At 35.9% G+C, this 25,545-nt stretch overlaps 2 protein-coding genes across 3 annotated transcripts; one reads left to right on the forward strand and one right to left on the reverse strand.

Moving 5' to 3' along the window:
- Positions 1 to 616: 616 nt before the first annotated feature.
- On the forward strand, positions 617 to 2,621 carry LOC145097423 (putative E3 ubiquitin-protein ligase SINA-like 6). Its single transcript, XM_079034979.1, has 3 exons — positions 617 to 694; positions 1,014 to 1,616; positions 1,823 to 2,621. Exons 1-3 carry the CDS (start codon positions 623 to 625, stop codon positions 2,483 to 2,485), a joined length of 1,338 nt encoding a protein of 445 aa, XP_078891105.1. The 5' UTR covers positions 617 to 622; the 3' UTR covers positions 2,486 to 2,621.
- A 291-nt stretch (positions 2,622 to 2,912) lies between these two features.
- LOC145097424 (putative receptor-like protein kinase At5g39000) lies at positions 2,913 to 4,925 on the reverse strand. 2 transcript variants are annotated; one of them, XM_079034981.1, is made up of 2 exons: positions 3,685 to 4,925; positions 2,913 to 3,580 (listed from the first exon to the last, which is right to left on the reverse strand). In XM_079034981.1, the coding sequence occupies exons 1-2, from the start codon at positions 4,720 to 4,722 to the stop codon at positions 3,563 to 3,565; spliced, it is 1,056 nt and encodes a 351-aa protein (XP_078891107.1). In that variant the 5' UTR covers positions 4,723 to 4,925; the 3' UTR covers positions 2,913 to 3,562. The 2 variants fall into 2 exon arrangements, with proteins under 2 accessions (XP_078891107.1, XP_078891106.1); XM_079034980.1 differs by having other exon boundaries at positions 2,913 to 3,360; positions 3,685 to 4,922.
- Positions 4,926 to 25,545: the final 20,620 nt, after the last annotated feature.

Here is a 25,545-nt window from a genome sequence, read left to right on the forward strand (position 1 = left end):
TAAAATCACGATCCTGATCATACGATCTTACAATCCCACCTAGGTAAAATGATCCCGATAATACTTGAGTCGTTTTTGGGTAAAAGATAGGATCGACCATAAATGTAAGATATGGTCGATCATACGATCTTACAATCCCACCTAGGTAAAATGATCCCGATAATACTTGAGTCGTTTTTGCGATCGTAGGATCGACCATAAATGTTTTTGTTAGTCGTATAATCGTTATAATAAAAATAACACTCTTATTTCAATGTTACTGTTATATCTTAAATCTGTATTAAAAAGACATTTTACATATAGATAGTATCATTTAAATATTTAAATATATCCGTTAGTCATATACCGTTGCAGAAAGAGTAACACTCTTATTTTCAATATTACCATTGTATCATAAATCTATATAAAAAATATTTCACAACTAGATATATTCATTTTAAATTTTAAATGTATCCGTTAGTCGTATAGCCGTTATAATATGAGTAATATTTTTATTTCAATATTACCGTTATATCATAAATCGATATAAAAAAGACGTAAAGCCACACAAAAACCATAAATCTACACAAGTTTAGACAACAAACGATTCGAGATTTGAGCTAGCAACAATTTCAAAAAGTTCATGTCTAACATGATTTACTCGGTTCTTTATCCATACGGTATTAAGGTCGAAATTTGCGACACTTCGAGGACGGTAAGTTCATTTATTTTGAAGACTAGAATTTGTTTTCAAGTAAACATATTGAGTATAAAATGTACCTCTCTATACACAAACAACTATGTAAATATAAAATAATCTTTTAATTGAATTGTTGAAATTAGTTAAATAACCAATTATAAGAATTTAACAATTTAATAACGACTTATAAAAATGAAATGAAAATATGTCCGTTTTTATTGTAATTTTTCTGATTTAAAAACCTATAAATTTTCATATAAAAATTCATTTGAATTGGGTAAAATTAGGGTTAAATCGGAAGTGTAAAATAATGCGGTTGCGTGTGAAAAATCAGATAAACGATGGATCCCCAGCATCGACGGCCTCCACGAATCAAACCACTTCCAGGAGAGTTGAAAGTGCGATTACGATGGCGAGATTTTCAATCGGCGAAGACGACGACGATACTTCACTTGCCAATAAACGGCCAAGATTCGCCGAACCCGCATCTCAATCGCAACCCCGGTCTCAGAGATCTGTCCCATCGCCACCGCCACCGCCGTTTGTGGCGGATGAAGACGAAGAATTTGGGGAGTTTATTGTAATGGAAGAGGTAGAATCGGATTCGCAAGGATCTGAAGAAGAGGAAGACGATGAGGACGACGAGGTGGAAGCGGAGGCCGTGGAAGAGGAGGATGACGATGAAGAAGACGAAGACGTTGGAAGCGATGAAGATGGTTTTACAGAGGTGCAGCCACTATCAGAAGGGCAAAATGGGGCGTTGCCGGTGCGTTCGTCACACATAGGGTTATCAAACACCACCGCTTCGATGAAAAGCTCTAGTACTCCTCCGCCGGTGTTTAACAACGCAATTGGAGCGTTACAGGTGGTGCTTACTGATCCAGATGTATTGGATTGCCCGATTTGCCTTGATCCATTGTTTTCCCCTGTCTTCCAGGTATTTCATTTCATCTCTCTTTATATATGTCCATACATCTCATTTGAATTGCGTAAAATTAGGGTTAAATCAGAAGGTAATCCTAACTGATACATTAAGATTACCTTGAAAGAAAAAATGACACCACTTTTCAGTTCTAGATTTCACTCACATACTATCAAATTGTCTATAGAAGTTCATTCATGGTGATATACCGATATTTGCAGTGTGAGAATGGCCATATAGCATGCTCTACATGCTGCCAAAAAGTGAAAAGAAAGTGCCCTTCTTGCTGCATGCCAATCGGCTACAATCGTTGTAGAGCTATAGAAAAAGTCTTAGAATCCGTTAAAATATCATGCAAAAACACTCCATATGGATGCAAAGAATCAATCCCATATAGCAAAAAGAATGATCATGAACAAACATGTCTTCACACCAAATGTTGTTGCCCTATTTCATCATGTCCATTTATTGGTTCTTCCAAGAATCTCAACCTCCATTTTGGCATCCAACATTCAGCCTCCACCACCCGTTTCACCTACAACGCCACCTTCATTGTTAATGTAGAAACTAACAAAAAACACATCTTTCTTCAAGAACAACATGAAAGTGTCATCTTTATAATCAATCATGAAGCTAAACAACATGGGCGTGTTTTGAATGTTGATTGTGTGGGCCCGAGTTTGTTAAAGACTAGTTTTTTATATCAATTGACTGTGAAAAACATGGAGACATCTTTGTCATTGCAATCTGTTCCAGAGATATATGCAGAGTGGTGTGAACATGGACCTGTAAAGAATTACTTAATTGCCCCTACAGAGTTTGTGGGTTATAATGGGGTTCTGTCTTTACATGTTTGCATAAAGAAAGCTGTGTTTGATTTATAAATAATGTCTTTCAAAATGGTAATTGTTTTTTTTTTAATGGAAATTATTGTTTCTTTTAATGTAACTGTAATCGTGAATTTATCTTTTTAACAATTTAGTTCTTGGTGAACAATGATAATGTATCATTTGGAATTCATTTTTTCTTGTCTTTTTAGTTGTTTCTTCATATGAATGATTATGACTCTTTTTTTGGCTTTTGGAATATTTGAAAACGATTGTGTTTGTGGGTTAAATGCAAGAAATATCAACATATTTTTTTGTTTCTTTCTATTGCAACATTTTACTTTGAAAAATCCATCAGATTATAACATTGTCATCTATATACAATTCTTTAATGATGTATAAAAAATGAAAGTAAGATGTTAAAGTAAACTGATACATGAAAATACATTGCTTTTTTTTACAATTAATCCAACACTGTATGTAATTGTCTTGAATAAACATTTTCTCTTCAATATTATATCTTAAAGAATTCACCATAAAATCAAGTGATATAAGTTACATGTACTTTTCAAAACAAAGGAAACTACAGTTTGTTTCCGAAAATTAAAAAAGGGACAAGGCCTTGTTTGGGATTGAAAAAATAAATCACAAATTTTCTAAAATTGGCCAATTCCTTGTAATACCTTCTACAAGTCTTGAAATGGTCGCTTAGGTTTTCTTGAACCACCGCCAACGCGAACATTTCTTAGAGACCCATTAAGAGTCCAATACCTTCTACAAGTCTTGCAAAAGTGTCTTGGTTGAGTAAGACTGTAGTTGTTGTAATAGCAAAACTTTGTGTTTGTTGATTGGCATCTGGGACACTTTAAAGGTTTTTCCTTTTGTGGTACACTTGTTGGCGTTTCTACAATGGATTTGGCCACACCTATTCCCTTCAAAACATATAAGTAAAAGACTACATTAATCTCAAAAGAAATAGAAAAGAGAGCGGTGTTGGTTGCGCGATGAGTCTTTTTATGGATCGGCTTATGTATGCGTGTGTCCATTTGTAACTTTGATGGGTGGATTCTAGTGTTTTTGTTGGTTTCAAATGTATTGTAGTTGAAAGCTTCACTTTGCAAGCATCATTTAATTTTAATCATGTGAAATTTCCTGAAATTAAGCTATAAATGCTTAACATTTCATAAATCACAATTTACCAACAACAAAATTAATAAAAAAAATCCTAAAGCAACGGTTTAAAGATAGATAAGTACCATTTTGCCCCTGTTAATGAGCATTCCTTGATGAGAGAGAAGCATCTTTAGTTTCCCTTTGGATACCTCAATCTTAATCATCTCTTCGAAGTTCATTGGTTGTCCTACCTTTTCAAAAATCTCCTGAAGCCGAAGCGCAATCCCAAGATATTCCACAATGTGAGACATCGTTGGTCGTGCTTCACGATATTTCTGCAAACATTGATATGCAATGGCTGAAAATATTTCTAGTGAACGTGGATCTATGTATTGCTTCAAATCTTTAAAGATAATCTCATCCAATCTCTTTTGTTTATAGCTTTGTTTCCATGTCCGCACTAAACACTGAAAATGATCACCATCATTAATTTCAAAGCATAGTCTCCCACACAATACTTCAAACAAGACCACGCCAAAAGAATATACATCTGACTCTTTCGTTAGGATACTGTTCTCCGCATACATTGGATCCACATACCCAAAGGTACCTACAACATTGGAGACAAGCGCCGTGTGCTGTTGGTTAGCAAGTCCTATTTTGGACAACCCCATGTCGGAGACTTTTGCATTCCAATTCTCATCTAGCAAAATGTTGGAACTTTTTATATCTCGGTGGAGAACTCTTTGATGTGTCTCCTTGGGATCATGAAGGTAGCACAATCCCATTGCAGCCCCAAGGCATATCTTGAGACGTTGCATCCACGTGATGGCAGCGTTACTCAAATGACGATCAAGGCTTCCATTATATGCATGCTCGTACACAAGGATCTTTTCATCATCTTCATCGCAAAATCCCAGTAGAGAAATGAGATTTTCATGTGTGTATCGGGAGAGCATCATTATCTCTTTCAAGAACTCACAGTTTCCTTGACCATTGCTACGATTTAAACGCTTGAAAGCAACCATGCTTTGTCCCTTGGAGTGAGAAAGTACTCCTTCGTACACCATCCCAAATCCACCTTTTCCGATAACATTGTTCATATCAAAGTTGTTGGTGGCTAAGTTTATCTCTTGTAGTTGGATCTTTAGATGTTGAAACTCCTCCATGAAGGCCTCCATTATTTGTCAATCAAAACGTGACTATAAAACTCAAACCAAGTGTTGAAGACAATTAGAAGTGGATGGATTGTTATATAGGTATAGAAGTTAATTGGGAGAAGATGCCCTTTGGGTATTATGAGGTGATCAGATGGTAATCACAAATTTCTTAGGGACTTGACCCTTAAATTAGCCGTGATATGTGAATTGTGACAGCTTCCTACCCGGTTCGTTTTCATCTTACTTTCTCAATAGATAATTTTAATATTAAAATTTTATTGGACCCCATATTTACTTGCATAGAAATTTCTAACTTTCGGCTGTTGATGCCTAAAGTGCTAAAAGTTTGTGGATGGTACGCGGGTCCTTTTTACTTGAGCTTCACTCTAGTGGAGTCAACTGTGGAATAGTTAACACTATATTCACCACATACCCTTCTCCAATCAACTTTTATACTTTAAATAAAGAGAAATATATTAATAATACTTTTAATATTATTAATTAATCTTTATGTTTGTTATTATTATACTATTAGGACTATTATTTAAATTGTTATTATTATTATTATCAATATTTAATTATTGTTAGTATATTAACAATAATATTGTTACTATAATATTTCTAATAGCAACATCGTTAAAAAACCAATTCAAACAAATATAGTAAAGCAAATTAAAGGGCAAGACCTTACCAGCTTTCTTGAGGAGAGATAGCTCTCCAGTTTCCATACCCATTTCTCATCTAATTCAGTAAGTTTTTTTTTTTATTACTTCTTAGTGCATGGACCTTTCTTTCAACCATTCTTTTCAGAATAAGGGTATCTCCCAATGGTTTTCGAAGCCATAATAACCTACAAAAAGTGATGTATATAAATAATTATATTAATTAAAGAAGGTATCATCATATAAGTTCAACTTTGAGTAAAAAAAGAAAAACATTGATGGATATCTGTCAAACCTGAGCCTTCACGAAGATACCGAATGCAATTAAGCTCGAAAGGCCATTGCTTCAGCTGTTGATGCTTTATACTTTCTTATATACATGATAAAATAAAAATAGTTTCAGTCTTCAAGTTTTCATTATTCTCTCCATTTAAGAGACTCATAAGGCGATAATCTTGTAGATTAATATCTGTGAAAATACAAATGCAAATCTCACAATCTTTTCTGTGATGTAATGACTATCAAGGCAACAACAATGAAACAATGATTAAAAAAAAAGCGAAATAGAAGTTATCATATAGATAATACGATTATAGTATGTTAGATATTTATTTAGGTTCAAAAGATCAAATATCACAGCCATGTTACTTGCTTGGTTAGATTTAAATCCAAATTGTTAGTGATGCAATGAAATTATAAACACTTGCATTTGTATCATTTATGAAACGAATGGTAAAATAGTCATTTCGTCTCTTTCACATGGTATAGAGAATTTTACATGGAGAAACATCATTTCCTATTTGACCATGCACTTTATTTGATGAAGACTTGATGAGAAAAAGAAAAAAGACACACACGATAAGCAAGCTCCTCTGGATCTTTATGGGCGCATAATAACCTTAATGATTCCATGACATCTTTGCTACGAATTTTTTGGATCATTGTATCGGAAATAAAACCCAAATTGGCTATAACTTGTAATATAGATTTTAGTCATTGAGAGCCGACAGATGCAAGTACTCTTCTGATTGGTTGCATGATGTGCACATTTCATCAAGTGAAGTGTCATACATCTAAGTCAAGAGAAGTAAGCAAGCCTCTATAAACTCCAACAAAATTATAATATACAACTACTTGGAACAACATTCAGTTGAGATATAAACAAAAAAAAGAATCATATAAAGCGCTAAATTGCTACATGCTGGTCTTCACTACTATTGTGTAATACTATACAAACATTGAATTAGGACCACTAAGGCTACCCGATAGAGAGATGAGATTTTCATGTGTGTAGCGGGAGAGCATCATTATCTCTTTCAAGAACTCACAGTTTCCTTGACCATTGCTACGATTTAAACGCTTGAAAGCAACCATGCTTTGTCCCTTGGAGTGAGAAAGTACTCCTTCATACACCATCCCAAATCCACCTTTTCCGATAACGTTGTTCATATCAAAGTTGTCGGTGGCTAAGTTTATCTCTTGTAGTTGGATCTTTAGATGTTGAAACTCCTCCATGAAGGCCTCCATTATTTGTCAATCAAATGGTAAGTATAAAACTCAAACCAAGTGTTGCAAACAATTGGAAGTGGATTGTTATATAGGTAAAGAAGTTGATTGGGAGAAGATGCCCTTTGGGTATTATGAGGTGATTTAGATGGTAATCACAAATTTCATTAGGACTTAACCCTTAAATTAGCCGTGATATATATATGAATTGTGACATGTTCCTATCCGGTTCGTTTTATCTTTACTTTCTCAATAGATAATTTTAATATTAAAATTTTATTGGACCCCATATTTACTTGTATTGAAATTTCTAACTTTCGGCTGTTGGTGCCGAAAAGGCTAAAAGTTTGTGGGTGGTACGCGGGTCCTTTTAATTGACCTTCACACTAGTGGAGTCAAAGGTTGAATATATTCATCACATGCACTTCTTCAATCAACTTTTACACTTTAAATAAAGACATTAAGATATTATTAATTAATCTTTATGTTTGTTATTATTATACTATTAGGAGTATTATTTAAATTGTTATAATTATTATTATTATCAATTTTTAATTATTGTTATTATATTAGCAATAATATTGTTATTATATTAGCAATAATATTGTTATTATAATATTTCTAATAGCAACACCGTTAAAAAAGCCAATTCACACAAATATATTAAAGCAAATTCAAAGGCATTTATGCCGTTTAATATATATATATATATATATACTAATGGTAACATGGGTATTTTCTCAAATAACATAATATTAAAATTAAATAGATTTCTCAAAGCACAATGTCTATAAGAAAAAGAAAAGTTGAAGGTACCCACTATTATAGAAACAAACATTCTATAAACAAAAGTAAGATGGTATTATATAAACATAAATGAGAGTAAATTGTTATCTCTTGCATTTATCCCTAAAAAATAATTAAATTATTGTCGATTTAAAGTCTTGTTTTTATGCAATCTATATGTACATGATCTAGCAACTCTTTCTGCACCTCTGTAGCCTAAACACCATACAAATTCAAGCCAAAAATGTTAAGTAATCATAGAAATTTCCATCTTTTGCTTTTTTAATTTGTAGTCCATGGACTCAAGACTTTACCAGCTTTCTTGAGGAGAGATAGATCTCCGGTTTCTATAGCCATTCTTCTTAATGTATTCAATAAGTTTTTCATTTCTTCTGTAGTCCATGAACCTTTCTTTAAACCATTCTTTTCAGAATAAGGTTATCTTCACATGGTTTTCGGAGCCATAATACCCTTCAAAAAGTGATGTATATAAATAATTATTAATTAAAGAAGGTATCATCATAAGTTCAACTTTGAGTAAAAAAAGAATAGCATTGATGGATATCAGTCAAACCACTATGTGTGGACCTCAATTCTCAAACATTCTGCAACTAACAACCTATAGTTATGCTGTACTATACAATATACATGAGATATTTGTCAGATAACAATTGCTAAAACAAAGTAAACAGCCATAGGACGATGTTCTTTCACTCTCTTTTATGACATCAAACAACATTCTTGTGTCTAAACCCAGTTAAGATCGAAAGGCCATTATATATACATGATAAAATAAGAAATAGTTTCAGTCTTCAAGTTTTCATAATTCTCTTCATTTAAGAGCACCACAAGGAAAAAGGCCATTACCGGCGACAAAAGTCGCCGGTAAAAGTCCCAAAAGTCGCCGGTAATGATGATAGCGGCGACGCGTCGCCGGTAATAAGTCGCCGCTACTGCCTCGTCGCTATTGATCAGTTGGTCGCCGCTAATGATAATAGTCGCCGCTATTAGTATGTCGCCGCTAATGAGTATTGTCGCCGCTAATAATGTTGTCGCCGGGAATGACATTTGTCGCCGGTAAAAGTGTCGCCGGCAAAAGTGTCGCCGGTAATGAGCTCTGTCGCCGGTAAAAGCGTCGCCGGTAATTGTTTTTCAATTTTTTTTTTAAAAAAATGATTTTCGTTGCCGGTGATAATATCAATAGCGGCGACACTATTAGCGGCGACGCGAGGATCAATACCGGCGACAATTGTTAATAGCGGCGACAAACTGGAGGGAAGGGTACCGCGTCATTTTTATCAGACAATTAGCGGCGACTTTTTTAGAGTTTTAGCGGCGACATGCGTGTCGCCGGTATTAGGTTAAACCGGATAAGGCACCCCACCCGTTGGATTGGCTATCTCATCGAACGGTTGAGATGCAATGTAGGGGGAAAGTGCGGATTCGGGTGTCAACCCTTTAGCGGCGACACTATTAGCGGCGACTAGTGGCTTTACCGGCGACTCTAGCTAGAGTCGCCGGTAAAGCCACTAGTCGCCGCTAATAGTGTCGCCGCTAAAGGATATATTTCTTGTAGTGACTCGAGACAAATAAGGCGATAACTTGTAGATTAATATATCCATGAAAATACAAATGCGAATCTCACAATCTTTTCTGTGATGTGATGACTATCAAGGCAACAACAATGTAACAATGATTTAAAAAAAAAAAAACCGAAATAGAAGTTGTCATATAGATAATACGATTATAGTATGTTAGATATCTATTTAGGTTCAAAAGATTAAATATCACATCCATGTTACTGGCCTTATTAGGTTTAAATCCAAATTGTTAGTGATGCAATGAAATTATAAGCACTTGCATTTTTTATCATTTATGAACGAAGGGTAAAATAGTTATTTGCTCTCTTTCATATGCTTTATCAGTTTAAAAAAGAAACAGACATTGTGTATAAAGAATTTTACCTGGAGAAATATCATTTCCTATTTGACCATGCACTTTATTTGTTGTAGTCTTGATGAGAAAAAGAAAAAAGACGCACACTATAAGCAAGTTCCTCTGGATCTTTATGGGCACATGATAACTTTAATGATTATGTGACATCTTTGCTAAGAATTTTTTTGACAACGGAAATAAAACCCAAATTGGCTATAACTTGTAAAATAGATTTTAGTCATTGAGAGCCGACATATGCAAGTACTCTTCTGATTGGTTGCATGATGTGCACATTTCATCAAGTGAAGTGTCATACATCTAAGTCAAGAGAAGTACAGAGCAAGCCTCTATAACTTGCAACAAAATTATAATATACAACTACTTGGAACAACATTCAGTTGAGATATAAACAAAAAAAAGAATCATATAAAGCGCTAAATTGCTACATGCTGGTCTTCACTACAACACTACTTATCATGCTTATAAGCCACCCCACTGTATTTTTATCTTTACCAATAACTATTTGAACCTGAAAGGCACACAACAGTAAAAAGATAGCTACAAGAGCTTAGTGAGTAACCCTAACAACATGTACAATACCTACACAATTTTTTATATCAACAAATCAAATCAGCTCAATCAAAACCTAGAGTGACTTTCAAACAACTCAGTATATACTAATATTAAGTATTACCACATTGGTTCTCCAACTGATAGGTTTAAAGCTACTCAAACTATCATTTTGACTAGCAACTCTCAATAATGGACTTATTGTTACTCAAACTACCATTATACGTACCACAATAACATTCCCTCGTGGTATTATGGCCACTTAGGCTACCACTATTGGTTAAAAATAGTCCCTAGTGGTATTACGGCCACACATGCTACCATTATTGATTAACAATATTTCTTAGCAGCATTACAGCTACTCAGGCTATCACTATCATTTAACAGTTTTCCACATTGGTACTATGACAAAATATGCTAACACGATTGTGTGATACTATACAAATATAGTATTAGGACCACTAAGACTACCATTGACTTGTAAATCTCCAACGGTGATATTACCGCCACAAAGGCTACCACTGGGATTTAACGTTTCTCCACACTATTGTATTACGGACGCTAAGGCTACTAAGTTTCACTGTCCCCGTTTTCTAGATATACTCCCCACAATTTACTCCTACTCACATAATAAGACAGCTAACTACCAACTAACTACATATATATATATATATATATATATATATACACACACACACAATTAACTATTATATTCCATATACCAACCCACATGAATAATCTCAGTTATAAATGCTCATCATATTATTCAATCAACTATTAACTATAACTCTTAAGTGTTTAAGTTACCAACAACATATAGCCATAACTCTCAATTATAAAAACTTAGTACTCATATATAAATAATGTACTATAAAGCTCAAATACACTAGGTTACTACACCCCATAACAATAACTTGTTATAAAGTTAAGTTGTATGGTTGTACCCACTAATTACTCCATACAATAATACCATGTTGTAAATCTTTGTTATATCAGTTCTTTTCCCCATACAACAATATTTTGTTGTAAAGTCTTAACTATATACATATACTAACTCATAACACGTTTATAAACAATAACCAATATTTTATATCATTCATATAATACATTAATAAGCATATATCTAATAACAATTATCTAGAAAAGAAGCACGATTACTCACCTTTTGTAACATCTGGTTTTGAGGCACTCTCATTGTTGACCCTTATATTGACATTTAGTGCATATTGGTCCCTAAGTAAATGAAAGAGTGCAATGGCCATTGTGGTATTTTGGTAAAGTTGGGACTTTGGGAGTACATTGCGCGTACATGTGTACGCTAAGCATACTAGGGCACACCTTAGTACGCTGGACGTACACCTCGCATCGCGTACATGAAGTTCATGCAAACCCTAATTTTTAGGGTTTTGATCATATTTAAGCATCATTATAGCCTTAAATCTCATTCTTATTCAACCTCTTTCCATGAAATCAACCTTCAAGCAAACCCTAAGAGAAAGAGTGCATTTCGGAGCCTTTGGAGAGTTTTGAAGTGTTTTTGAAGAAAGAAGGGGGTGAGAAGATCTTGAAGTTTGAGAGCACTTTGGATTTGGGATTTCTACCTTGGTTGCAATCTCCAGGAGGTATAAAGATTGAAACTTTACCACTCCATTTTGTAGATCTAGACCTTCTCCTATTTTAAATCACTTTTTGGTCCCAAAATGGTGATTCTTGAACATGGCATGTTCTTGACCCATTAAGTCATCCTTTCAAATATTAGGAAGGGTCTTGAGTCATAAAAATGGGGTTTAATGGTTGGTTTTGCTCCATGTATTCTTAGAAGGTCTTGATGTATTAAGATGTTGAGTTAAGAACTTAATGGGCATGCAAGGTCATAAAGTTGGAAACTTTATGACTCTTGAGGACGATTTAGCCTTAGATCTGGAAATGGGATGTAAGAGCTTAAGGCATTAAGTTCTTAATGGAGATTTGAGAGGTCTAGGCATACGCCCTACGTACCTAGAGTATGCAGCGCGTACGAGGTCAAACATCCCGTATGCGGTCAAGGGTTGGGTATGTCTTGCGTACCTTTGGAGTACGTGTAACGCCTATGTTTCTGGGTTAAGCATTAGCATGATAATGTCATAGTCAAGGTTAACTATTGTAACCTATTTTAAAGTAATAAAGATGAATTACTTGAATATTATGTGAATTATGTGATTTTATGTGATTATATACTTATTTGTAAAGATATAATAAAAATAAGCGTCAAAAACAAATTTTTAGATAAACCCGATATCGATGAAGAAAGTTGTAGTGGTTGTGACAAGGATTTCGGACAAATAAAGAACGCCGGAATCCGAGTTATAACGAAGAAGTTATGACCTGTCGAAGTTTCATGACAAAACCGGCACGACACTACGTGACGTAAAAAGTGAGTTTATGATAAAGTGCTTTTTAGCCTTAACAATCTAAACGAAAGTCGTAGCATACGTTAAATCGAGAGCGTGCATAAAAAGTACGCCCAAATATGACTTCGTATGAGGAAGTTATGATTTTTCTAAGTTTCGATGTAGCAGTATACAGCTCGGAGTTCGAATAGTAGATCGACCGATTTTTAGCCGACACAACCTAAAAGAGAATCAATGTATCGTTAATAGTAGTTCAACGGTAAAAAGACAGATGAAAACGGATTTCAGATGAAAAAGTTATGAATTTTTAACGGACTTATCCTGTCCCGGCCTGTTAAAAATATAACTTTAAAAATAAATTCAAAATTAGCCAACGAAGTGTAAACGAAAGTTATAGAGTACGATCCTACATACGTGTGGATATAAAGAACGTCGGAAACGGAGCTCGTATGCGAAATTTAAAAATTTTAGAAGTCGAGATTGGAATTTGCGAGTTGGATGCGAGGCTACACCCCGCGTAGAGAAGGAACGCCTTGCGTACCAGAGTACGCCCTACGTACGAAGAATGAACTCCCCGCGGTCTCACATTGCTCGGTCCGAAAGAAGCCACGATGCACCATGCAAAGCTTGACACATATCGGTATGAACGCGCTGCGTACCCTCGTACACCCTGCACACCGAGGTACATGCAGCGTACCGACGAAGAACGTGCAGCGTAGTCAGCAGCCTCGCACCTATAAATAGAGGTGCGAGGGTAGCCTTCAAACTCACACCTTTCATCATCTCTTTCTCTCTCTACTCTATCTATCTCTATCTCTCTCTCTAGCCTTCCTAAACCCCTCTAAAGTCTAGGGAACCTCCTTAACACTAGAAGGAAGCCCCGGAGCGCCCGACGGCTCTGAGAAAAAGAGCTTTTCGGCTCAGAAGCTCTGCTCCAGCGAAACCAAGTTTTTTAGAAAAAACCCTTTGTAAGTGAGATACGTCTACCCTACTTTAAATATAGCTTATATTTAAATATAATATCATTATGATGAACCAAAAAATAAGATTGATCAATGATTTAAAGTTGTTATACTGATTGAACTACTTACGGGAGAGGTGTCTAGAATGGTTAAGTTGGGTTTGGTTGTTGGATTTCAGAAAAGCTATATGCCGAAATTGTAACACCCTTAAAAATCATGCTAAATTTCAACTTTTTCAAAACATTTTCATTTAACATTACAATATTTTTTTCAAAATAATAAACATCAGAGTATCCCAGATCAAATCATAATAGCAGGAGGAGCGGTATGATCATGTCTTGGCCTTCCCGCGATCACTAGAAGTACCTGAAACAATAATTGATAGATGTAAGCTCGAAGGATTAGTGAGTTACCCCCAAAATATCAACCATACATAACCATAATCATATCATATACCCAATACAAATACAAAAAACAACATGCATAATGAGCCATCAGTCTGACTGGACCGAATCCCGGTCCTCAGTCTATCTGGACTACTCTCTAAGCCCTTGGCACGTTTGGACCACCCTCCTCGGGGCCTTCAGCCTATCCGGACCGCTCACTGGGCCTTCGGCCTGACTAGATTTGCCCGGCTCGGGCTTGCAGTCTACCCGGTCCGCCTAGGGTGTCTTGGCCTACTGCACACAACAGGACCTGCTTCAACCCTTTCCCCCAAACCAACAAACATGTACACATACATATAAACAATTAAGCATGCAGATCTAACTGATCACTAATCATGGAAACCATCTTATACCCAGGATACCGATCTGACCGATCACTAACATAACAACCATCATATAACCAGGAAACTGATCTAACCGATCTCTAACATAGCAACCATCCTAACTACTAGGATGTAAATCACATAAACATATCATGTAATAAACTCGGATGCGAGTCCGAATAGGACCGACACTGGTGCCTTAGACCCTGTTGATATAGTGAGGAGAACTCACCTCGCAAATATCGACTCAAAAGATAAGCTCAAACTCTCAGATTACCGCCAAACAAGTCGGCGTCTGAAAGACGTCATGACATGCGAAATTGTTATTATCAAGTATGGGTATAATGGCTCACTTAGAGGAACTAACACCATTTTAAATTTACGGGAAACAATTTTTGTGGATAACACGGTAACATACACGCACAAGCACTCAGCCTCGGGTGTTGAGATAACAAACGTTTTTCATAAACAGACAACATCAGGTTGTCTGGGATTATTCCTTTTTATATTCTTACAAATATTAACACACATGCATTAATACAAGATCGTACACAAACATTTCAAACCATTTTTCAGAAAATATAGGATTTTCTGGCAGTTATGAAGTAATACAAACATTTTACTCAAACATGCTTATGAACTCACCAACATTATATATGTTGACCTTTTTAAATTAACTTGTATTCTCAAGAAATCGTTGAGCAGGTTGATCAGCAAGAATAATTGGATATTTAGTTATGTTTTGTTTTCATCATATTTTGGATATATTGGCATGTAATATTGAAATACAATACTTGATGTAAACAATGACAGGTGTAATATTACATGTGTGATGATGATAATGTTTTGTTTCAATTATATACAATGTGATGATAATATGCGAATGAATTCACTCAAGCCCCCGGATGTTTCCGCCGTCTGGTTCGGGGGTGTGATATGGGGGTTCCCATGACAGTGGGCTAAGACCACATGGGGGTTCCAGTGGCACCCGGTGTAAGACCTTGGAGGGTTTCTAGGGCATCCTTATATGTTTGGATGTTTAGCTTATATGTTTGAATGTATGGTTTGATTGGTAGCTGGTGAAGACCATGCGGGGGTTCCTATGGCACCCGGAGTAAGACCTTGGAGGGTTTCCATAGCTTCCCTATATGCTTATATGTGTGGCTTGTGTAGTTGATATGATTTATGTGATCATATGTATAAGACCTTGGAGGGTTTCCATGGCATCTTTATATGTGTACATGTATGGTTATACGATTGATATGGTTTATATGATTATGTGGGGTATGCTCTGGGGAACTCACTAAGCTTCGTGCTTACAGTTATATTTATGGTTCCAGGTATCATTGTTTTGGAAAGGAAGGGCTCAGCTTGATCGCAACACACACACCCATGTTTTCTGCATTATGTGATTTTGGGATGAACTATGATAAATGTTTTGAATTAGCAATGTTTTTGGAATACTTGGATTAAAAGATATTTGTGTTTTGACCATAATAAAAATGAAAATTTTTACCCTTGATTTTTGGGTCGTTACAAATATATAGATTCATGAAAATTTGATCACCATGATGTGGTAATGGAACCATGCCACGGTCCTCGTCTATATCCCGTATTCTCCAAGTCACTCTTAACGATTGTGAAGTTTCGATTCACGTCATGGTGGTGTCACCATGTTGTGGTATTTGGGAATCATCATTTTCTCATAACACGAAAGTTGTCCGAAATTTTGTCTAATTTTTAGACCATCACTAATGAGGGGTCAAGCTATCCAAAAACATCCTTTTTGCGTCTTTTTAGCTCATTTCTCCTCCTTTTGCATTTCAACTCCCGTTTTAACTATAGTTGAACATTTCAAAGCATATTAAGTATCTTTTAGTTCTAAATAACATAAAAAGATATTATAAAATAATAAGAAAACATCATAAATATATGCATAAAATAGACATTATCAGGTTCTTATTTTGATGTTCATAGTTATAGGTTCAATAGAGAAAACATATATCTTGTTTTAGGTTGCATGCACACTTAAGAGTTTTAAGTTTGTTTTGTTATGCCTAAAACCCATCATGTACCTCATCCCATTCTTAGCCGATGTGCCAAGCGAAATTAGATTCTTCTGAATTTCTAGAACGTACCAACAATCTAACTTCCTGACCATGCCATCATGCATCTTGATCTGCACCATGTTGCTACCTTTGATACTGCTCACCCAATCATCATCCATCTTGACTGTGCCATCCCACTCTTTGAAGGAGTTGAACCAGTCACAATTATATGTCATGTGATAAGATGCTCCAAAATCCAAGACCCAAACATCAGCAGAACTTGAGGTGCTCACAATCAGTACATCACAATCGTCCCCTTCATTAGAACTTTCTTGAACCACATTAGCAGTGTTATTGCTGCTTGATTCAATCTTGGACCTCCCATTCTTCAGCTGCGGATAATTTCGTTTGAAGCGTCCCTTCTCCTTATAATTATAACACTTGGCATTCGATGAACCTTTAGACGTCGACTTAGAATGTAATCTCCCTCTGTTTCCCCCTTTTCTTTCTTCTATCCTCCCCCTCCCTGTAAACAAAGCGAAACTAGACACATCCTTTCCAACTGAAACTTTTCTTTTCAGTTCCGTGGACATCAAAGAGTCCTTCACATATTCACAATGATTGTTGTCCTACCACAGAGCATGGTATCAATGAAATTCTCATATGAGTTAGGAAGAGAACATAAGAGAATAAGAGCCTAGCCTTCATCTTCAATCTTCACATCAACCCCTTGTAGATCCAAGATGATGTGATTAAAGTTATACTGATGATCTTTCAATTGGGTACTTTCAGACATTTTGAGTGTGTACAACCTTTGCTTCTGATACAACCTATTAGTCAGTGAGTTGTCCTGGTACTTGTCATAAAGTTTATACCAGAGCCCATAAGCAGTTGTTTGATCCATGACCTCCCTCGGTACTTCATCTTCATCTGTCAAGCTCAATAGAATGGCATTATGTGCCTTCGTCAGAATGTCCACCTTCTTTTCATCCACCATGTCCTTTGGCACTTTTTCTTCTCCTTCCAGTTCCGCTGCACATCCTTGTTGAACCAGAAGAGCCTTCATCTTATCCTTCCACAATGTGAAGTCATTTGAACCATTAATTTTCTCTAAATCAAACTTGTGAGTAAACATCTTCAATCACAGGATTACAAACTGCAACTCTAATACCACTTGTTAGGAAGTAAAGTGGATAACTAGCAAAACTATAAGCACACAAGACACAATATTTACATGGGTTCGGTCAAGGTGACCTACGTCTACGGGCAGGAAGGGAGTATTTTTTATTTTTATTTTAGAGCTCTTAAACAGAGGGTGCAAGTACAATTTCACAGAGATTCGCCTATCACTCTAGAATTTAAGATACCAAATGACCTATCATGCATCCTTATTTATACTTGAGGGATCAAACCTAAAACCCTAATGGGCCAAGCCCATTGGCCCATAGGCCCATTATGACAACCCGAAAATCTTTGCATTGTAAGTTCAACCATTCAATCCAACAGTGTGTCAGACTCATTTCTACTATCTTTTAGCCTTGTTTAGAGTCTGTTTAAGGGTTTAAAGCTCAATACATTCAAGCATTGGGTATAGGATCGAGTTGCGTAAATTCTCCGCGTTGAAATCAAGCTGAACACTCCATGGGAGGGAGTGTACGGCGGTACACCCATGTTGGCCGTACACCCCCTCCATAAGTGTGATATCCCTTCATTCCTAAGTCATTTCCTCAGTTTCCAAGTCAAGAACATCGATTTCTCTCTCAACTAACATCGAGCTTCCACCCCGATATTCAAGAATGTAAGCCTTTCTTCCGTTTTGATTTGTTGTTATCCTTCTTCTCCTACTAACACCCTTTGATTTCATCCATGGAAATCATCTTTTGGCTAGATCTTCAAATCTTCATCCATTTCACCAAGAACACACACTTGTTCTTGGTGATTGTGAACCCTTTTGAGCCTCCAAATCGTAAGTACTCTTTCCCTATGCTTAGTACATGTTAGGAACACTTGATTAACACCCTAAAAATGACCAAAACTCAAGATCATAAGGAGTGTACAGCCATACACCCATGTGTGGCCGTACACCTCTCAAAATACCCCTAAAGGGCCTTCAAAATGCAAATATAGCTTCAAGACTTGATGATCAATAGTCCCACAAGCTTCCCTATCATCCAAGCAAACTTTTGTGCACTTGTTACCATGAGTGTACGGTCGTACACTCTCTGGACGTACACCCATGGCCGCACACTCCTCATTGTGGCCGTACACTCCCCTTAGATGAATCACATGTGATTCTAACACTTGGTCCAAGTGTTTCCTAGTCCCTAAAGGTGTTTCCTTGCATGTGGTTGCTTCTAAACACCATATTCATGCCAATATATGTCATTTAGGACTCGTATGTGTCTCGAGACTTCATTAGTGGAGCTTCTCATCCTTACGCGCTATTCGTTTGAATCACCCACATAAGGTGAGTTCATACCCCTACAATCAATCTTTTAAATTGTTTTAAATGCTTTTTTTTGGGGGGGGGGGGGGAGGGGGGGATACAAGTTGAACACAATTGATAATTGTGTAAATGTTTGATATAAACATCTTTCAAAGGTTGCTCATATTTTTATAAGTGATCAAAACATTTCAAAAATTCTTTTTTAAGTTATGTTACTTTATATCTTACAAAACTTTTTTTTTAAAGTACAATCATAACTTAGTAGATAAAATGAGTCTTTTCTTCAAGTCAGTATCAGTTCAAGTAAACATACTAGTAAACTATAATATGTATAGTTTAGGGGTTCAGTTCATACGATAACAAGTACTAAGAAGAGTATACTATAACAAGTATAGGGAGGAACACACTATAACAATAATAGACGAACAATTTAAGAATTACACACTTATACGATGTTCTTAGTACTCTAGGAAGACATCGTATCCTTAACTCATAGTTTGTAACAAATTAAGATGTTAATATATATTTCCAGGTTTGCGTTAACACCGGTACGATTTCACATACCATGGTTAGCAAGCACGAGGTGATAAAACATACTAATATATTTTTCCGGGTTTGCGTTAACACCAGTACGATTTCACGTACCAAGGTTAGAAGGCATGAGGTGATAAAACATACTAATATATCTTTCCGGGTTTACGTTAACACCAATACGATTTCATGTACCAGGGTTAGCAGGCACGAGGTGATAAAACATACTAATATATCTTTCTGGGTTTGCGTTAACACCAGTACGATTTCATGTACCAGGGTTAGCAGGCACGAGGTGATAAAACATACTAATATATCTTTCCGAGTTTGTGTTTACACCAATACGATTTCACGTACCAGAGTTAGCAGACACAAGGTGATAGCAATATATTGAATCGAAATTATTTATACAGAGTATCTTTGTAAAGTACCTGACAGTAATAAATAAAATACATAACTTATTCGTAACATGAAAGGGACCGATAATGCTAACTTTATGATTCTTTAGTGTATACATCAAGGATATATATTAATCGGGTCTAGGAGATATTAGGACGTGTTCTTTCTGCCTTACTTCCTGTTGCTTGTTTGGTTGTGGGCTTAAGGCAAATGCACCCAGTCTACTATCTATCCGATCTTAGTTATATATATATATATATATATATATATATATATATATATATATATATATATATATATTCCTTATACACCAAGTAATCATAAGGAGTACCAGGTCAGGTCATAGTAAACTAATTCAAATACATCGTTTTCTAGTACAAGAACATACTTTTCAGAAAAAGAACACGAAGTAGATGTCACACCCCCGAACCAGACGGCGGAAACGTCCGAGGGCTTGTGTGACTTAAATTGTATATCATCACAATGAATATACATGAATCATAACATAAACATCACCATGCATCAATATATTACAACTGGAATTGTTCACATCAAGTACATTGTTTTAACATTACAAATCCATGCATAAATTGTTTGATAGTTTTCATAAGCAAAACGCCCTAACATACTTGGTACTTATTCCTCGGCTTACCTGTTACCTGAGAATAGAAGTTATTTTGAAAAACGGTCAACATATGGAATGTTGGTGAGTTCATAAGTATGTTGTGATAAAATGATTTGTGTAGTTTGTAAAACCCAGAAAATCCGATATTTTCTGAAAAGACCATTGTTTAAAAAAAAAGTGTGAAGATCCATACATATATGCATGATGATTTCAAAAACAAAAAGACATGTATAATTGTAGGATTTGGTATTAAGCGTACAAGTGAAAATGTTGAACTTCCCAGGAAAACCTGATGTTTTCCAAATACATAAAATACAGTGATTTCTCAAATTGATATATCGCCACAATGAATGATTTTTGATTACTCTTCCTTGATTACTTGGATGGTTTTGGATTAATTAAAGGTTGTGAGTCGTTATAACCACTCATGATAATGACTAGTTATAACTCCAGACTACGAATGATCCTTAGAGGTGTCGTCCATTATCACTCACTTATGTCCAACCACCTTGATTACTCTCGATTATCAACCTGAATCTGTTTACTTTGATTACTCATAAGCCTAGCAAACGAGGAAAAGAGGAGTACAATTCCTGCTACTTTCGTGAGTTTACTATAGGCTGTCGGGGATGCAAAAGACTCGTTGATCCATCTTGCATTTGATTACTTTGACCTTACTGGCAATACTATTGGATCACTAGGGCCCAATAGCACTTGAGAGCCATTGAAGGTCCCTTTATATGGAATTGGGTCATAGAAGACCCAATAACATATAAACATTATCCCTTGGGCCCAAAGATCATGTTAATGGACTTGCAAGATCCAACAAGCATCATTTGAAACTTTCAAGCCCAAGTGTCGAATGTTTACTTGTCTTAGGTATCGTATATCTACTGGAGAGTTCGATTTAACGATTGTTGTTTTGTATCGACTTGAGACCGATCGATTTGTTTATAACGATATTTGGAGTTATACGTGTATTTATCTTTCGATTTTTGTAAACCATAAATTAGTATTTTTGACTCAATATTCTATAAATAAAATAATTGGTTTAAAAATAGTGGTTTGACCTTTTCAGCCTCTTTCTTTTGTAAAATAACAAATGTAGTCCTTAATATAAAAGAAAAATCATTTTAGGTCCTTAAAACATTTTCTTGACACTTTTGCATCGTAGATTTGTTGAAATGATATTTTTAACTTGAAACTTATTTTGTTAACAGTTTCAGCCCTTCCAGAATGATATTTTCCGGTTAAAGCCCAACTTTTTGCAATTTTTACACTTTTAGCCCAAAATCCAAAACCTTTACATTTTTGATCCTTTTTGGAAATGAAAACCATCTTTAACCCTTGGAATAGTTTTGTTACACTTTTTATCCCCTTTTTTGAAGAGTTTACTACTTCAGCCCTTTTAAATGTCATATTTTCGCAATTTTGGGCTTATTGGGCCGAAAGCCCAAAAATTTAGCCCATTAAGCTAATATTTACATTTTAAGTCCTTTGAAGATCATAATGTTCAGAAAAGCAATTATTGTAACTGTTTTGTCCCTTTATACCTTTAAGAAAATGTGAATTAGCAACTTTTAGCCCAACTTTTGTATATTTGACAATTTAAGCCTAAAAATGGGTTTTGTGGTGAAATATGTTTATCACAATCTTATAAGTTATTATTCTTGACTAGTTTAGTGTAAGATAAATTTGATCATGTTTGATTTCTTTCTTATGTCATAGATCTCGAGATTTCTTCCCTTTTTGTTTACATATTCCACACAAAAACACATAAAGTCACACATACATGCATAAAATCATACATAGCACACACATACACATAGATCTACACATTTTGCTTGTATTCCCCCCATAAAACTTATGAAAACCGAAAAGAGAGGGGTATGAAGCTCACCTTGAGTCGTGGGTTCGGTTTTTGAAGAGAGAAATGAAGAAGATTCGATTTACCAAGCCTTCTTGGAAGATTTCGAACTTAGAGGCTTCTAAGATGTGGATCATGAGTTTGAATAGATTAGGAAGAGGTTTTTGATGAAATGAAGTTGTTAGATCATAGATTAAACATTAACTTACCTTAGATGATGAATTTTGTGGAAAACCCCCCTTGAAAATCTCTTAAATCTTGAAAGTTTTGAAGGAGAAGTGAGAAGATGTTCTTGAAGACTTAGAGAGAGTTTTAAGTGTTTTGTGTGTGTGTGCTTTCCCTTGCTCTCGGCCGAGGATAGATAAGAGAGAGAAGAGAGAGTGTTGAGGTGACCATGCATGGAAACGTGAGGAGAGTGCATGGATACCCCATGTACAATTGTAAGGTGGCACCAAAAGTCAACTCCTCCCCTTTCTTTTGTAGTTGGGCCGAGAGAGAGTAGGAAGAATAGAATGTTTGGGCCTTTTGTGTTTAAACCTATATTGTGGAGCCCAAGTTAATGATTTTCGGCCCATTGGCCCTTTTAGGGTAATTCACGACCCAAAATTCATCAAAGTATGAGCTTTACGGCCCATTAGGGCTATTTAGTTTTATTATGGCCCAATAAGGTCCATTAGTGTATTTTATTTCATTCTAGGCCCAATATGGCCCAAAATGTTAAAATAAATGAAAGTGGGTCCAAATTAGAGCCCATATAAGAGTTCTAAGCCCAAAGTAGTCAAATTGGAAGTTTATTGGTCCATTAGGCCCAATAAGGAAATCCTAGTCCAAAATGGACTTAAACCAGGATTTTTTGGGGTTTCCAACCTTTTGTTGACTATTTGATGTGCTTTTATAAAGTGTTTGATGGAAGTTTTGTTGTTATTGAATAAGCATCATACATGCTTTCACATTTTTGGTTCACATTTGATATAATTTTTGTTGTTACAAACATCCAAATTTCTAGTTGTGACAGTAGACTAAACTACAAACTTATCAGTAAAAAGGGTTTAATCCATTTTATTAAACCAATATACTTAAAGGACCTTTAGTGGTTAATTCCATAATACCTTAGTTTATACATCAAATTTATATATAATTAATATCCGATAGACAGTTGGATGTGTGCTTTCCGCCTTACTTCCTGTTCCTTGTTTGGTTGTGGGCTTAGGGCAGATCCACACAATTATCTATCTGTTCGATATTAAATTATATATAGCTTGTATAAACTAAGTGATTATAGAAGGAACTATTGTGGTTACCATTTTTACTAAAGGAAATAAGGGTTTTCCTTAAGGAATGTTTTCATCAAATATAGAGGAACTATTACAGTTAACTCCGTGAGTACCAAGTAAATATGCCCGGGTTATATACAACGATGACCTAACAAACAATGGGAGGCGTGCCTTCCGCCTCATTTCTTGTTCCTTGTTTGGTTGTGGGCTTAGGGAAGACACACACAATCGATTGTTTGTTTACTCTAGGTTTTATATAACTTGTATCCACTTAGTACTCATAGAAAGGAATGTAAAGTCATTTTTACTTATCTTTCATCAAAGCAGGAAATATAGGATTTTCTGGAGGAACATGCGAACTTTTCTAAATAGAACTTACAACTTACTACAACTTTCTTACAACTTACATTACATCACTAAAATCTTATGAACTCACCAGCTTAAATGTTGATAAACTCTTTCAAAATACCTTGTATTCTCAGGAAACCATTAGACAGGTACGCGCACTGGGATTCAGAAGATGGAGCATAATAGCTTCATGTCTTTTTGGTTATTTACTTTGTAGTCTATGTTATGTGAACCACATACTTTTTAAACACTTTCTTTCTAATGAAATGGTTGCCTATTACTTTGATTACTATGATGCATGTCTTGTGATACTAAACATGACGTCCTCCACCTCAAAATGTTTCTGCCATTCCGGTTTTGGGGTGTGACATCCATGAAAGGTGTCAACCAATCACAATCCGCCATGCACCATCTTCTTGAACATTCTTACATGCCATACAACCCATGAGCATCAACAACACACATGATGGAGCACCTTGTGCCATAGTGGAGAATCATGATGTACAAGTGGCGCATCAAGAACACTAATAGCCCAACATCTATCATGGTGGCACAACATGGTGTAAACCTTGAGTAATACCAACTTTTGAGCTTCCTTGAACGATCTTGAGCATCATGGAGGACTTCATAACATACTTGGCTCATCAAGGACCAAGATGTTCCAACTTGTGCCATGATGGCCTAAAAAATGTATGGATGGAACATCATGCTTCAAGTGTGGCACAAGAACATCAAGATTGAAGCAACAACACCACCTCGGTGCAACAGGAACACACACGGCGCAAGAGCATACTCCATGGCATAACATGAGTACCCCATGGCGGAAGAGGATCCCATCATGGCGCAATAGGGAGTATAATGGTGCAAGAAGGAATGCCCTTGGCCCAACAACATCCTTCTTGGCTCATCCCTATAACATATGACGCAACAAGGTCCCTTTGTTGCTCCATATCACTCCCAAGTGCTCCAAACCTCTTCCAGGTTCTCCAGACCCCCTTCTGTATGATCTGTTCCTTTGGCACTTGATCTGTTCCTTTGTCAGATGATCCATTCCTTTCTCAGATGATCATTTCCTTTGTCACATGCTCCATGAACCCTAAATGCTCAATTAAGTTCCAAGTGCTCCAAATGCTCCATGAACATGATCCAAATGATCGAGTCACATTTAATAGTCACCTTAATGGTTAGTAATTTATAGCAATTCATCTTTATTTTTTCAAATTCTAACATTTGAATGTTTTTCCCCACTACCAGTAAAACCCATCAACTCGCTCTTTTTTCTCCCGTTAACCCTCATTCAAAACGTCATTTTTTAGTCAATTGAGCTTTTAAAAATATAGGTACAAAAGAGACGATATAAGGGCAATGAAGGGGAAATTTCTCGAGGTGAACCAATACGATGAAAGACGGTGGCAACACCGTTCTCCATTCTCCATTTTTGTTTTATGATCGAAGGAAAGAGAAACGCACCTCTAACTATGTGGGAAGAAAGAGGGACGAAGAGGATAAGGTGGTCGTCTCGTCTATGAATGGTGAATAAAAACATTATGAATGGGTAAAAATGTCATTTTACAATGCTTTAGTAGCATAATACTAACATATTTAGTAGGGGGACCAATATCGAAACAAAAGCCAAAGTTACCGACACATTTCCAAAAAAATGGAAGGTTGGATATTGGACCTTAGATGCATAGTTTAGGGACCATTTGTGTACAATTCACAATAG

Source organism: Lactuca serriola, chromosome 4 (genome assembly GCF_051521515.1).
Source record: "Lactuca serriola cultivar US96UC23 chromosome 4, Lser_US96UC23_V15, whole genome shotgun sequence".
NCBI lineage: Eukaryota > Viridiplantae > Streptophyta > Magnoliopsida > Asterales > Asteraceae > Lactuca > Lactuca serriola.

What these genes read in the sequence shown, in the direction of transcription:
- LOC145097424 (XM_079034980.1), bottom strand. Translation starts at nt 4,722, where the DNA reads ATGGAGGCCTTCATGGAGGAGTTTCAACATCTAAAGATCCAACTACAA. An exon ending in TCATTAACAGGGGCAAAATG is followed by an intron (nt 3,361 to 3,684) that starts GTACTTATCTAT and finishes TATGTTTTGAAG; the next exon opens with GGAATAGGTGTGGCCAAATC.
- LOC145097423 (XM_079034979.1), top strand. Translation starts at nt 623, where the DNA reads ATGTCTAACATGATTTACTCGGTTCTTTATCCATACGGTATTAAGGTC. An exon ending in TTTGCGACACTTCGAGGACG is followed by an intron (nt 695 to 1,013) that starts GTAAGTTCATTT and finishes GTGAAAAATCAG; the next exon opens with ATAAACGATGGATCCCCAGC. An exon ending in TGTTTTCCCCTGTCTTCCAG is followed by an intron (nt 1,617 to 1,822) that starts GTATTTCATTTC and finishes CGATATTTGCAG; the next exon opens with TGTGAGAATGGCCATATAGC.